Source organism: Aspergillus mulundensis (assembly GCF_003369625.1).
Source record: "Aspergillus mulundensis strain DSM 5745 chromosome Unknown scaffold_16, whole genome shotgun sequence".
Lineage (NCBI taxonomy): Eukaryota > Fungi > Ascomycota > Eurotiomycetes > Eurotiales > Aspergillaceae > Aspergillus > Aspergillus mulundensis.
In genome coordinates this window covers 292,912-308,958 of record NW_020797904.1, presented here as the reverse complement: position 1 = coordinate 308,958, position 16,047 = coordinate 292,912, and the positions used below count along the sequence as shown (strand labels likewise).

General features: G+C 43.2%; 2 protein-coding genes across 2 annotated transcripts; both read right to left on the bottom strand.

The window, feature by feature from the left end:
- Window positions 1-5,517: 5,517 nt before the first annotated feature.
- On the bottom strand, window positions 5,518-7,513 carry ugp1 (UTP glucose-1-phosphate uridylyltransferase; the record flags this gene model as incomplete). Its single annotated transcript, XM_026752697.1, has 2 exons — window positions 5,518-6,981; window positions 7,436-7,513. The coding sequence occupies 2 exons, from the start codon at window positions 7,511-7,513 to the stop codon at window positions 5,518-5,520; spliced, it is 1,542 nt and encodes a 513-aa protein (XP_026598715.1).
- A 1,621-nt stretch (window positions 7,514-9,134) lies between these two features.
- Window positions 9,135-13,934, bottom strand: DSM5745_10680 (putative membrane bound C2 domain protein (vp115); the record flags this gene model as incomplete). The annotated part of the gene is made up of 6 exons (XM_026752696.1): window positions 9,135-10,579; window positions 10,631-10,771; window positions 10,831-13,227; window positions 13,279-13,534; window positions 13,592-13,654; window positions 13,728-13,934. 6 exons carry the CDS (start codon window positions 13,932-13,934, stop codon window positions 9,135-9,137), a joined length of 4,509 nt encoding a protein of 1,502 aa, XP_026598714.1.
- Window positions 13,935-16,047: the final 2,113 nt, after the last annotated feature.

Sequence of the window (16,047 nt, the reverse complement as noted above, 5' to 3'; positions counted from 1 at the left end):
AAACCATGGCCCGGTGCTTACTAAAAATACCATGCTTTTTATTTATAATCTTTTTTTTTAAGGCCTTAAGCTTTATGTAAAAAACACATGCTATTAAATTTAAATAAGTAAAGATATCTTATATTAGCTAGCTATTATTACCTAGGATTAATTTATAGGTAATTTTTTTTTATTTAAAGTTAGCTATAAAGGTAATAAATAAAATAGGCTTACCATAAGCCTGTATAATAGCTATAAAATTTTAATACTAGTTAATTTAATAATAGTTATTATTAATATAAAATAATAATAATATAATAAGCCGGCCTAGCTTATTTAAGTTAATACTATTTTTTTTAGCACGGGTAATTATTTTCTTAACCTTTTTAAATAAGTCCGCATGGATTGCTTGCTAGTGGCTTTAATACTATTTTAGGTTTTTTTTTTTAATTATTAAATAGGCCTTAATAATAAACTGCTGCTAAAAAGTAGTACTATAATAAAATATATTAAAAAAGCTATTATAAGTATATATTACCTAGCACGCCTATATTTAACTAAAAAGCCTATTTTTTTACTAGGATATACTATTTTTATTTAAGCCCCTAATAAGCTTTATAACCTAATAATGGCTAACCCCACCACAGGGATAAAATAAAGTAAAAAATAAGGGTAAATATAAAAAATAGGACTAATAAATATAGGTTAAATACTATTAATTTTTTAAACCGGGAGCGGCAATATTCTTAATATTATTAATATTATTTACCGTGTTATCCAGGGTACCCTATAAGTATTTAAACTTATTAATAATATAGTAATTTTAGCAAAGCTATATAAAATCTTAAGCATAAAAATTATTAATACCAGGTAAAGTAAATAAAATAAACATGTTATATAAATAGGGAATCCCACGGAGGTAAAAATATATATATTAATAGGGCTTGTTATAGGTAAAATTATTAATAATATTAGGAATAAAACCAGCTAGCTTATTAAAAAAGGTAATATTATTATACTAGCGGCTACTGGCCTTGTTTAATATTAAGGTAAAAAATAGTAATATTAAAAGGGATTTAATAAGATTATTACGTAAAATATTTTAATAATAATAAAAAATTTATACTAAATATTAAAACCACGGAAAGCCAAGATTAGGGTGTAAATATCTTAATAAAAGGGTTATTTTAATAAAAAATATTACTTAAATAATAAATAATAGTCCTAAAATTAAAAAAAATATATATATTTTATTTTTTTTATAATATGCGGGTAGCCTAGGGATTTAGTATATACATACTAATATATAAAGGTTTTAAGCCTAAAAGTATTAGTTATAAAAATAAAGCAAGATATAAAATAAAACTAACTTTTTAAAGGCCCCTAGTGGTAATATATTATGCCTTAAATTTAAAATATATATTTTTAAGTATTTTTAAGCTATTTATTTTATGTATGCCTAAGGGAAGTAAAAAATAGCTAATTATTAATATATTAAATTTATAAATAAAAGGTGGTAGCAACATAGTTATTTAAACTAAAAAGCTATAAAATATAAAAATTTTTAGGTGGTAAAGGTGCCTAAAGCTTAATTAAACTATTTTTATAGTACTTATTAAAAAAGGTTTTTAAGCCATGCTTAATTAAAACCTTATTTTCCTAATACAAAGCATGGTATTTCAAGCACTTTATATTTATATAACTAAAATTAAGCTTATTTTAGGGCTTTATTAAGTCCTAAAACATTTTTAAAAGGGCTAGCTAGTAATAAAAATTTAGTTTATTAACCTAGTAATTATTATAATACCTATTTCTTGCTTATACTTCACGCTGGGATAAAGAAATACTATACTACTTATAATCTAGGAGAATTAAATTATCCCCTAGGTTAGTAATATTAAGGCAAAACCCTATTAGGTAAAATTAAGTAAAAAAAGGCCTACTATAATAACACTAATTATATTTTTAATAATACTTTTAATTAAGTAAAAAAATCTAGCATGTGGGCTTTTAGTAGTAGTATTTTAGTAAAAAAAGGTTTATAGCATAAGCACTTTTTTAGTTTATATATAGCTTATATATTATATTTTATCTAGTTTTTATATAGGACTTATTATACTAAATATAATAATATTAATTAAAAAACCATGCCTAGCTATATATATTAATAGCATGGTTATATAATATATAATAAATATTAGTAAAATAAAAATCCCCAGGGACCTTTTTATAATAATAACTATAGTAAACCATTCCCTATTTTAGGACCTTTAAACAGGGATTAAAAGGGCGGGGACATGGTTACTATTATTAATAGCAAGGTATAACAGGGAACTATCTACTGATAAAAAAAAAAAATAAAAAAAAAAAAAATTCATGAAACAAAAAAAAAAAAAAACACAAAAAAAAAAAAATAAAAAAAAAAAAAATATATATAATAAAAAACTAAAAAAAAGCAGCATATTTATATTTAAAAAATAACTTTTTAAGTAAAAATACTAATTATAATAAGCCTGGCAGCTTTATCCTAACACGCTAAAATATAACTAAAAATAATAATTATAGTAGATTTAAAGCTATACCTATAATAAGACCTAAAATATATTAAAAAATAAAATAAAAAAATATATTTATAATAAAAAACTAACTCCTAGCGTGTTTAGGAGCCTATATAATATTTTAAATAGCTAAATATATGGTACCTAGGGCTAGTATTAAAGGCAGGCAAGCCTAATTTACCTTTAAAATATACCCTAAAAATAATAAGGCTAAAAAAAAGTATATTACTAGTTTAACTAAATAAGTAAATCTGCAGGCCTAGTTTATATAAAAGTTTTTTTTTTACTACTTTTACCTTATATAAACTAGGCCCCCTAAAATAACTTTTATATAATTAAATATTTACGCCCACTTTACTAGTAAAAAAAAGGTTATAAAAATAGTAAAAAAGGTGGTTATAAAAAGCTAACTAGGGGTAAAACACTACTAAGAACACTAAATATAGGTTAAGTAAAAATAACTTTAGAAATTAAAGTACCTAAATAAAGCTAAACTAGCCTAAAGTTTTAAAAATTAAAAAGCTTAAACAAAGCTAAACTAGCCTAAAAAACTACTAGAGTTAGCGGGGACGGTAATATAAAGGGATAAAAAAATATACCTAATTATATATTACTAGGGGTGCTAAATATAGGCTAAGTAAAAATAGCTTTAAAAATTATAAAGCCTAAATAAAGCTAAACTAGCCTAAAAAACTACTAAAGTTAATAGAAATAGTAGTATAAAGGGAAAAAAAACATGCCTAATTATATGCTACTAAGGGTGCTAAACATAGGCTAAGCAGTGCCTAAAAATTTAGGAATTAAAGCTAGCTATAAAGGGCTAACTAGGGGTAAAATATTATTAAAGGTAAAAGCTATTAAAGTTAGTATATAAAGGAAATAACATGCCTAAACATCCAGGAATTAAAAAGCCTAAATAAAGCTAAACTAGCTTAAAAAAACTGCTAAAGTTAGTAAAAATAGTAATACAAAGGAATAAAGGGATTAACATGCCTAAAAATCTAAAAATTAAATAGCCTAAATAAAGCTAAACTAGCCTAAATATCCAGGGATTAAAGTGCCTAAATAAAGCTAAAATAACTTAAAAAACTACTAAAATTAGCGGGGATAGTAGTGTAAAGGGATAAAAAAACATGCTTAATTATATATTATTAAAACTAAATATAAGCTAAAAGGGGCTAGCTCTAGGGACTAAAGTACTTAAATATAGTTAAACTAGCCTAAATATCCAGGGATTAAAAAGCCTAAATAAAGCTAAACTAGCCTAAAAAACTATAAAAAAGCTAGTAAAAAAGGTGGCCACGAAGGACTAACTAGGGGTAAAATATTAATAAGGGCGCTAAATATAGGCTAAGTAGTATATAAAAATCTAAAAATTAAAGTGCTTAAATAATAGCCTAAAAAACTACTAGAGTTAGTATATAAAAAAAATTAAAAAGCCTAAATATCTAGGGATTAAAAACCCTAAATAAAGCCAAGTAGGGTTACTAGTATAAAAAAATAAAAGGATTAACATACCTAAACATTTAGGAATTAAAAACCCTAAGCAAAGCTAAACAGGGTTACTAGTATAAAGGGATAAAGGGATTAACATGCCTAAATATCCAGGGATTAAAGACCTTAAGTAAAGCTAAATAAGGTTGCCAGTATAAAAAAATAAAGGGATTAACATGCCTAAATATTTAGGGATTAAAAACCCTAAGCAAAGCTAAATAAGGTTACTAGTATAAAGGGATAAAAAGATTAACATGCCTAAATATTTAGGGATTAAAAACCCTAAGCAAAGCCAAACAGGGTTGCTAGTATAAAAAAATAAAGGGATTAATATACTTAAAAATTTAAAAATTAAAAAGCTTAAATAAAGGCAAACTAGCCTAAAAAACTACTAAAGTTAGCAGGGACGGCAGTATAAAAAAATAAAAAAATAAAGGGATTAACATGCCTAAAGATTTAGGAATTAAAGTACCTAAATAAAGCTAAACTAGCCTAAAAAATTACTAAATATTAGCAAAAATAATAGTAATAATAAAAAAATTACCCCTAAAAGCGCTAAATATAATACAGGCAGCACTAAAATTAGAAATTAATATAAGGATTAATATACCCTAAACAAAGCTTAAATAACCTTAAAAACTACTAAAAATAATAAAGGTAGTAGTAATAATAAAGGGATTTAACCTAGCTACGCGCAAAAATTAAATATGTTATAAAAATAAAAGGTACAGGTCCCTAAATATAAAAATAAATATAAATATATAATTATAAACACGGAACCACTAAAGGCGGTACCTGGTGGCAGAAGCCAGAAGGCGGAGCGGGAAGGCAGAACCTAATGAGTACAACGGAACATCCGAATATAAGGGAGGGGATCTATTAGCTAGCTAGTTGGGTGGATGGATGGACTCGATTGGGATGGCGTTGGTTTGATACCCCTATGACCTACGTACATGTGCGTACATACATGATAATATATCTCATTCTCCACTTGATGATACGAGGCAAAGCGAGCTATGTTCCTCCGTCAGCAGCCACCGTCGCTGTCTCGGTCGTTCTGGAGTATACACGTCACCTTGCTGAGTCGTTCGACTCGGCGAAATGACGGGTAGACTGTGGTACGGATAGAGGGTAATGGAGTTCCACGTAAGGTGTCGGTGTGTAGAGTTGGAGGATAAGCATAGAGGATTGCTTGGATTGACCTTACCTGGTGTAAAATAACAGTTGACGGAGGCAAGGAACTACTCTCTCTATATTTGTAGCCCAGAACAATTCAGACGTTACCTCGATGAGATGTCTAGGTCTAGGTACTTGAGTGTATTTCACTTGCACAGGTTCAACAGAGTACACCGACACGAACATTATTACTAAATTAAACTGATCTACATGATCCGGTTCGCTCGATGTATGCCAGAGCAAACAAATAAACAGGCGAGAAGGTAATTGGTAATTAGGAAGCTAGATACATTATGGCTTCAATGGCCGCTTAATGCTCGAGGATACGCAGACTGCCCTGTACAACGCAGTTCTCCAGTACGGATCCTGGGGGAATGTCGATTGTGCTGGTCTCTGTGGCCACGATGATGACCGTGCCCTTCAAGGTTACGTTGCGGCCCAGGTTGACCGCACCGGTGATGGTAAGGTGGTCCAGCTCAACGATGCGAGGAATGCTGGGGATGCGCTTCTGGAAGTCAGAGACCTTCTTGAAGTCTCCTCCGAGCTTGATGACGGGGACACCACCAAATCGGTTGGGGTCCATGACAAGCTGACCGTGCTCGAGACGGTAGAGGTCGGACTTGACCAGGAGCAAGTCGGAGCAGGTCTTGACGGGAAGGAAACGGCGACGGGGAACGTTGACACCGTGGGCGTTCTTGAAGTGGCGAATGGCGGCACCGACAGCAGTCTCGAGCTGGTAGATAGCCTGGTCGGCCTCGCCCTTCTTATCGGCGGGGATAGACTTCTCGTTGGCGATGATCTCCATCTCGAGCTCGTTCTCCTCAACGACACGCTTGATGGCGCGGAGGTTCATCCAGATGTTGTTGGTGTTGAAGTACTTGAACTTCTTGATGGACTTGAACTCGTTGACGTGCTCCTTGGGCACCTGGGCGATCTCAAGAAGACGGACCTTGCCCTCGTAGTCGATAATCGTACCACCCTTGACATCGGCCTTGGTCTTGTCGGTCAACTCCATGATGTACTCGGACTTCGTGTCGATCATGTGCTGCAGGATGCGGGTGTCCACAACGGCACCCAAGTTGTCGGCGTTGGAAAGGAAAATGTACTCAACGCCACGCTCCAAGAGCTTGTCGAGGGTACCAGAGTTGTACAGAGACTCGAATACGTCACCATGTCCAGGGGGGTACCAGTCCTGCAGAGGAGCGTCAAAGGACTTGGGCGCGGGGAGAAGCGAGTCCTTGATGATTCTGGGGTAGCGAGACTGGTTGAAGGTGATGATGTCGACGTTGTGGCCCTGGTACTTCTTGATGATGGATTGTGTGTCCTGGTCAGTGTTGAAGGAGTTCATCAGAACGAAGGGGACGTTGACGTTGTAAGTGCGGTTGAGGTGCTCGATCTGGCGGACGGACAGATCCAGGAAGGACATGCCCTCACGGACCTCGATGACGGACTTGGGGCCGACGCAACCCATGGAGGTACCGAGACCACCGTTGAGCTTGACAACAGCCAACTTGTTGAGGAACTCAACAGAAGACTCCTTGCCAATGTCATCGTAGTTGACGACCTGCGAGGGCTGAGGAGGGGCAATGCGGTCCCAGTTGACGGCGTTACCCTTGGCCTTGTCGTTGAGGAATCTGCGGAAGAGAGCGAAGAAGTTGTCCATCTCGGCCTCGAATCGCTTGCGCTCGTTGTCATCGGGGACGGTCTCGGCGAGGGCGTTCAGAGCGTTACGCATCTGAGAAGCGGCAACACTGGTTGAGGCATTTTCGAATGCCTAAAACGTTAGCTCAAGAAGCGAGAAAGTACAAGACAGCTACACGTTCAACAGCAGAATTGAAGAACAGCAAATAGACACAGCGAATCAAAAAATCAGACCTGTGTACCGAGCGGAGCCCACCGAAGTACAGCATGCGACATTGCGTGCTGGAAACGGATACCGTAGCCAGAACGTGGTACTGTGAGCCCTTTAAGAGAATTCATGGAGTGCCAACATAGCGAGCAGAGACGACCAAGAACTCCAAAAAAGCGGGCATCACAAGGAACATCAGTTGCGGCAATCGCAACCAGTGCTGGTTCGTGGCGTACCAAGCCGCTGCCTGCTGAAACTTGGTGGACTGAACCTGAAGCGGGAAGGGCAGAGCAGACGTCATAGCGGGCGGCGCTTTCCAAGCGCCAAACACGCCAGAGAAAGAAGGAAGCCACGAAAGTGGAAACTGAACAAAACTTACCATGTGAGACTGAGTCTTGCCATGGTGCTTGCCAAAGCCGCCGGTGGAAAGGTGAGTAGGCAGATCTTTCGTAGCCATTGTGTCTGTGGTGTACTGTTTTGATGTTGGTATGCGGAGGAGTGTGCTCGAGAATGAAGCAAGGATTTAGGCTACTGTTGGAGAGAAGCAGTTAGTATCGAAGCGCCAATTCAAGCGACGGAGACGAGGAATATATAAGAGACTGCAGCCGGGTAATTGTGTCAATTGAACCGGGCAGAAACAGGCAGGCTCCTTGATCCACGTTGCCACAGCAGACATGGTGTGTCGCTGGCGTCGATCGCTGGCGAAGGAGGGATGACGGCAACAGTGCGATACAAGCGCGATTGGAACGGATCAAGGCACACTTACAATCCAATGGCAAACGGACAGGGGGTTGGAGGCAAAAGCCAAGGGGATGAGGAGGAGAAGAGAAAGTTGGAGGGAAGCTTGGAAGACAAGGTGGACGTCGGTGGTTTTATTGAGAGGGCGGACTATGACGAAAACAACAATCTCCACTAGGGAGGGGGAGCTCCGTGACCGTATCTTACCAAAGTTACCCATACTGAGGGGCCCCCGTGACAGTACAGGCAGCTATGCCGACAGGAATTAGAAACATTCCAGACAGATTCAAAAAGTCTCAGGCCAGGTGACCAGCTAGCAGGTACTGTTGCTATGGCTATGAGCACGGAGAGTACACCGTTATTGAGTACCTATCCATCTAGAGTGGTTGTGGCTGAAAGATACAAGGTGCTGTAGCGTTTAGACTCAACATGCTCACTCCTGCTGCATGTCTCGCCCAAAGTTGCCAACAAACTGATATCAATTATCATCTGACAGACTAAGTGACACCTGCCTGAAACCTCCTTTCTTCAGTCAATTCCAGACCGGCACCGATCTAGGCCAGCCTGCGTGCGCCCCTTTCCATCGGCTCCCCTCAGGGTAACAGGGTTCAATAAATAAGATCTCATAAAACACGCCCCACCGCCTCGTCATCCCAACTGTCAAACTCAAGCACAGGACGATTCAGCTTTCTCGTTCGTATCAATGATAATATTAGCTTCTGATATGTGTAGTGTGCCGACAGTAGTCCAGCCACCTTGCATAGATACACATGCCCAGCTCATAATCACCCGTGGATAAAGAGAGCTAGCTCCTAGAGCCACTATCGAAGGCAACCCACTCCAACAGCCTTGTATGGAACAGATTATTGAGACTATCGCTCGCCGTGCTAATTTTAAATCCCACTTGCACCTGATCTCCCCTTTTCTTCGGGCCGGCCGAACGGGAATATTAATGGCATCCCTGAGCTCGCTTGTCGCCCTGAGCGCCAACAAGAGCCTCGAGGGGACCGCGGTTGAGACCTTGGTGGGTTGAGGCTAAATATAAACAGAACATGTCTCACCCTATCCGGTACCCGGGTCACAACACATGGTCCGAGTACAGCTACAACTGCAGGCAGAGACAAGTCGGTTTACAGGCGTGTACGCAATGGTAGCCTGGGTAGCAGTAAACTAACATTCGCTTCAAGTAAGGTATCTAACAGTCATAATCCGATATCCAACAGCATCCGCCCAATATCGTCACCAAACGCTACATAATGTGGAGTCCACAACGTTTGATGCCGACCAAAATCAAAAGGAAAAGCAATAAAAAGCATGCAGCATCATCATAATTAGTACTCTCACGCTCCACTGACATGGCGTTTGCTAAGGAAGCTACGTCGAGGCTTCTTCGAGTCGGGGCTGTCTGCCCCCTCCGAAGCATTATCGCCTGCGTGCGAATATGCTGTCCCGGGCCGTAGATTGTCTGAGGAGGCCGAAAAGCTGCTCCGGACAGTAACCACACCATTGCCAACATTCACCGTCTTCTCCTGTCCAGAAACTGATCCCTGGTCGCCAACAAAGAAAGGTGCTTCACCCAGAACGTCATCAGAGCCAAACGTTGAATGGTCAACTACCCTGATCTGGTACTGCGCATCCGCTGTCGTGTTGTGCACCCGACAGCTTTCGCTCGAAGCATCAAACAGGACAGGGCCACCTCCGCTCTTGATAGCCTTGGTCTTGAGAACTTCCTTGGCACCTTTCGCACCCAGCGCGCGTACTAGCACGCGGACATTGGCCGAGGGAGGATACCCGCTCGCGGACACAACTGATATCCTAGCAGTTCCACTTTCGCCCTTGCCACCAATACTGAGCTTATCGCCGTAATGCGATGCACCACTTCGAGTGCGCGAATGGTGAAGATCGTTCTTCGGCGGCAAGCTCGAAGGCGAGTCTCCTTCCACCAAGATGGCCGATGGTACCTCCTTCTGCTGCTCTTGTTCTTCGTCGCTAGAGGAATCATCTCCTCGAATCTTTGACATGATCCCACGCCCCAAGAATGAGGCGCCCTTGATCACGTTGCCACCAACAAACCCAACTCCTTTGACCGGAGCACCGACAATTTTCCCGGGTGTAGCAAATGTACCGGAGAAAGTAGACGATCCTTGGCGAGAGCGCATGACATAAGTAGGCTTGAACAACAGTTTCAATCTGATAGCCCCGGACTTTCCGTCAAGAGTTAGAGAAACCTCTTGTGCCTGGAAAGGGTCCAGCATCTCCAGATTGATCGGGACACCACCGAGATAGTCGGCTTTGTCGCCAAAGTCCCAATCATAGACATCGCAGCGGAAATTGGCACCAATACGTGACTTGATTGGTGCCTCGAAAAATTCGTTCCAAGCAGGGTGGAGGGTTTTCTTTTGTACTTTGGTCTTGAAGACCTCCTTGCCATCCAGGCGGAATTTGCAGTACGGATCACTGTATCCGTTTCGGTCTGCAGATGGAAGATCGGCAGCATCCAAGACGTCCACGCGGAGGGTTCCCATGTTGTTGATACTTTCTGCGGGGTCGAGTTTCATAGTGACAGGAATATACCGCGCACTGACGGTGACCTTGCTCACCTCTCCCTCGCTGGATCGGAGGGAAAGCTCAGTTGGTGTATACAAGATGCGCTGAAGCGTAGGGAAAGTGTCGCCTGTCAATTTGGCCACAATATCCTCATCATCATCATTCTTCGCGTTGAGCTTCTCGACAATTCGCAGAGTGATCTTTGAGAATTCAAGTTCACGCACAAACGCATCGCCAACTGGCTAAATGTCAGTTTGCTTCATTATTTAAAAGGTCAGGGATGACTTACTGTCCTCAATTTTAGCGGTCTTGGTGCGAATCTTGGGAGATGACCACACTGGAAACATATAGTCGTCCATCAGGATCTCCACGTGTACATTGCTGCGTGAAAGATGGACCTCGTGGAGCTTGAACACGATGAAGCCGGATTCTACAGAATTAGCCTTTGTAAACAGGATAAACAACGATTAACGAGCTTGCAAGGCTTACCATGGTTGCCCAAGTCCTCCACCGAGATGTATGTTTTAGGAACCTCCTTGATAGACCTCACCGACATCGTTTCTGAGTTACTACCAGTACCTGGACGGGAGTCGAGGCTCGAACGCCCGTTTGTCTGTACGTCCGCGGTGCCGTTTGTAGCCCCATTTTGAGAGATCTTTGAGTCTACACTCCTGGACTTGGAATGGTAGCTCTTGCGCTTAGAGTCAGTGCTCTTTCTCATCAAGCCGGCTTCGTCGTCCTCGGCCTCAGCTTCCTCCTCCTCCTCTTCCTCTTCGTCTTCCGGGTTGACGACAGGAATCGTCGGGTAGAAAGCCACTGTGTAGTTCAAAGTCCCTTTGGCGCGTTGGCCAAGGCGAAGTGAACTGGATACGAGCTGTTTCTCATCATCAATATCGTATTCACCAGCTTCGTTCTCATGAACGTAGTCTCCTGCAGAGATCTCCACCGAGCCAAGAGACCTATCACTTCCCACAGATTCCTCATCCATGACTTCCAAGGTGAGTTTCTCACGAACACTGTGAATGGGAACATATACGACTTCGTCCCAGTCCGGGTTCAGGTTATTTCTGAAAGTCACCGTCCGTCCTTTCATGTATCCAGCAATCAACACACGAGCGTAAGGATCGGACTTGCCCATCTTCTCCAGATTGCGAAGGTCTGCTGCGTCCTTGAAATGGATTCTCATGACACCAATTGGATCGACGTAGCCCGCGCTTCCTGAGATACCTCCCACGGCAACGGGTTTCCAGTCCAAGAGCAGTTTGGCACGCCCAGACTTTGCACCATGGAGGTGGAACCATTGGTGACCCTTCTCCATCATCTTAAACATATCATTCATCTTGATTTGATAAGATCCTAGGATGGGATCCTTGGAAAGATCCCTGTCATCCTTGATCACTAGTCCAAGCCGAGCAGTCTTCCTGTCAGTGACTAAGAATTCCTTCGAGGCATTCTGGAAGATGGGGTTGTTCGTTCGCTTGAGTTTGTTTGTTATGTGAATTTCTTTGCCATTCAGCAGCAGAACGCCGTAGGGGTTAAGTTGTCCCACTATGCTTCGAGATCCGTCCAGATCCTTGGCTTGCTCAACCGTGAATCGAGCGATACCTGTGTTCAGCTCCGGTGGGGGCTCGATCTCACCGTTTTCCAGTTTTCTACCCTCAAGCACGGGGAAGAATCGAACGTCTGCATGGATAGAACCCCGAGACCGACCGCTTGCCAAGACTTCGAGGTACACACTTTCATGCTCAGGTTCTTGTTCAAGCTTGTCTAGGGCGAAAGTGGCGGTTCCCAACTCCTTGTCCTTTCGGAATTCGTTCCAATCATACGGCTGAATGGTCAAAGTGTCAGAAAAGGATGTGATAATGACATAGATAGTCTCGTTCCATCTCGGGCTATCGGTATCTAGTATCGTCTTGGTCCGACCAACTTCAGTCCGGTTGTTCAGGGAGACAACTGCATACGGATCAGGAGTACCGGCAAACTTGTCGGGGTTCTTTAGCTGACGGGCGCCATGCAGAGTAACAGCCACAACACCAATTGCCTGGTCAACAGGATTTCCGGCAAGCATCTTGGCAATCTCGATTGGGAAAACGTTAGGTTCGTACATCATCGGACCTAAGTTGGCGTGGATCTGTTCCTTGATGAAGCTCTCAAGACCGGGGATGAAGTTAATGTCGAAGCCGAGCGTGTCACCACCAAGAGGTTTGCAAACGTAGTCAAGCTCCGGCCGGCCCAAGAAACACACATCAACACGTTCGATATGTGGGAAAGGGATCTGGAGCTTCACCTTCACCCTCATCAGGCCGCTACAAGCCATGTCCTCGACAATCACGTCAAGACCCTTGCTGACAACACCTTTCCCTAGACGCACTTCCAAGACAACTTTGGGGTTGATCTTATCTTTCACCTGGCGTGCAGTTAAATCCATAGTATCATTAGGAGTGAAACTGAATTTCCAGTCCATGATGACGGTATCAACCTCAGTCTTAGGATAGGTCTTGACATGTTCCAATCGCGGGGGTTTGCTGCCTAGAACGAACGTCTTCAATCGTAGGCTGTCCAGGAAGGCCGGGGTGGAGGTGCTCAGAACCTGGTCAACGGAATTGATGATAGTGTCGCACATCACTGGAGCATAGATGGGCCAAAATTTAACCAGGAAACTGTTGATCCACTCCAAGCTCTCGGTATCGGTTTCCAAGCGCTGCTTCGCCATCTCGCGGTTGACGTCATCACGGAAATTTCGTCGAACTCGCCGAATCGAAGTTCGATAATACGTGCCGCAGGCGGCCATTATAATCATGACCCAGGCCAACCCGCCGCCTAGAACGGCGACAATCCAAGAAGATAAGCAGGCGAAAACGATAACGCCCGCATTATGATACCAATCTAGCGGATGGTCAGTCTAGACTGAAGCTGGAGTATGGGGAAGCCACATACCACCAAAGAACTTCTCGTCCAGTTTGCTCTCCAACAACGTCTGATGGTCCAACAGCGTCGCTTCATCGTGCTCTTCCTGAGTTTTCTCATGAACAAACCGCGGAGCCCAGCCTGTTCGGTCCCGTGCCCAACGTTTCTCGTCGTCACCCTCGTCCTCCTTTTTCTCCTCTGCTGTCTCCTGGGCTTTTTCGTCGGCGAGCAATGTACTCGCAGATCTCGGGGGAGGAAGGTCATACGGAACCGGGGTACCATCATCCTAGGGAAAAATTCGGTTAGCAAAGGCCGAGTCCGCGTCTCAACCTTTGGAGCTCACCTTGTCGGTAATCACGCCGGCTGCCTTTGGTTCTCGGTCATGGTGAAAACCTGGGGGAACGCGCTAAATAGAAGAAGAGGCTGAGAGTCAGTGAACTATTTACTCAAACGAACACATTTGCCGAGCGCAAACGTACAGCTTCCGCGACGGCAGCCTTCTCTTCGGGCGATGCGTCTGGATCGAATTGGTAGGCCGGGAGACCCGCTTTCCGCGTCTCATCAACCAGCTTTTTCTCGACAGTCTCCGGTCGAATGTGCGATTGGGGGTCTTGAGAGGCAGCCTGGACGGTCTCTATGGCTCCTTGTTGCTTCAATTCCGTGGTTTCCGCATTCTGGGACGCCATGGCTGTCGCTGAGGCTCCGGCGCGGAGTCGCCGACTGTAGTACAACTCAACTGTACGATACGAAACAAACGCAATCAGCCACTCGTATTATCTCGGCCTTGAAAGATCAAAGCAGTGAAAGCTGCGCAGCTAGAACTCAGAGCTGGAGTAAAAGCACAGAAATCAAAGCACGAGGGGAGAACAGTGGTGGGAAGAGCCGAGAATGGATGGTTGCCTTGCCGATGAGGAGCTCGGCAGCGGGGAGGCTGGAGGGCGGCAATTCGGGCAATGCGAGTCGAAGGATTAAAGGATAAAAGAGATGCACTCACATGAGTTGGTGATAATATGTATTTACACTCAAGTATGGAGTATCCAGAGGCGACTTTGGCGACTGACGGATGAGTTAGGACTTAGGAGACAGAGCTGAGAAGAAAGGCCAGGAGGCAGGAGCAAAGTGGAGAGATGAGGGGAGGGTCGGAGGTCAGGGCAGCCGAGAAGGATTAAAAGAGGAGCCACTGACGAAGCTCATAAATTGAGGATTAATCTTAGAATCCAGGCAGTAAGATAAAGCGCCAAGCTGGTCGTGACGTCGTAGAAATTGTAAGGCGTTTTGAAAAAGGAATGCCGATCATGACACCGATCCTGGAGCGAACAGTAAACCACGACTCTTCGCACTGGAGAGTGTTCGCTGCAGGAATAGACCATGGTCAATTGAATCAATTCAGCGATTCACAGTTTGTGCGAAGTAGGCTGCAGCCCTGTCAGTGATAATCATATTCCATTTCCTTCTCCGGACGGCGTAAAGAATTACGTCTGAAGCCCGATGGATCGACGGAATTAGTGGACGTGGACACGGATCTATTGAATGCACCGCCACGCCTCCATGCGCCACAAGCACTTCTCTTCCAGAAAGAAGACAGGATAGGTGTGCCTGCTCTGTGCTCACTACGGAGTAAGTTCTAACTGATATGGTTACTGCTCCGAGCTAGACTAGGCATGTGCCTGTCAAAATTCTCCATTCTTTATCAACGAAGCCCCTGTCACTTGGGCTGTGGAGCACTGGAGTTGTCTCCTGCCAAGCATCTCTGATTCTGTGGGGATTCCAGAGTCACGCCGGCCCTGGTTCCAGCTGAGATCGGACTCGCAAACAGCTGTGGCTAAGGTCTCTCCAGCATTCAGCGATACACCAATGCCAGCCGCCGATTATTGCACCAGCGCATCGGATCGAGTCTCGTCCTGTGCGTCCAATTTAGACTCTTGAAACCTGCTTGTAAATGATGGCCTAAATTACGGAGGACACGGATTCCGGAGTATATCTCTTTTACTCTTACATCTCTTTTTCTTACACGTGTCATACAGAAGATGGGTCGATCTTGGGGTGCAGTTGACGATTCTCGCCACACAAAACTCAATTTGATCGAGATCCCGCGAGGATCCAGCTCTCCCACCATGACATCCCTACCAGCCTCCAGTCCTCAGACGGGTCTTAGGCTCTTAGCTCAGTTCACCATCTCATCCCTCAATTTGCGCACGCTTTTTACAGGATAGCGGATTCCGGAGGCCGGAAAGAACAACTTGCAGCACCATTGCTTTTCCTGGTCGCTGCGGCCTCCTACTCGTTAGTAGTGCTCAGCTGCTGTCGATTTCGAATCGCACGGTCGTTCTTCAAAGGTATCAAAACAGATTAGCTCGTGCATCTTGAGCTGTCGTCAACAGTTCATTTCACAAAGGCATGGTTGCAAACACATCCGCAGACAGGACGTCCCACGATCTCGTCTCACTGCAGTACAGCCAGCGAAGAGAATGTCGCCCACCGCAGTGGGATGAATGCGTTGATCCATTGAGCCACCACAATTCGACAGAAGCCCTTAGCCCGCAGCGCTGCATATACTGTCCTACCCAGCAGGCCAACCCCTCTCGTCTCTGGCCTGGTCCCCCGCCCTTCCCCATTTGGTCCTCGAGCTTCGGTTGAATGCCTTTGTCAGACGGAAATACTGTTGTCATATTGCTGCAATGGCTGGCTGCTGAACCGGCGCCACCATAGATAAGCAATCTACGCAACCATAGATCGAGCCTCTTGGGTGTAAAGCTACCGACACTACTGTACCTCTGTTCTCTACTTCGTGCTCGTGCC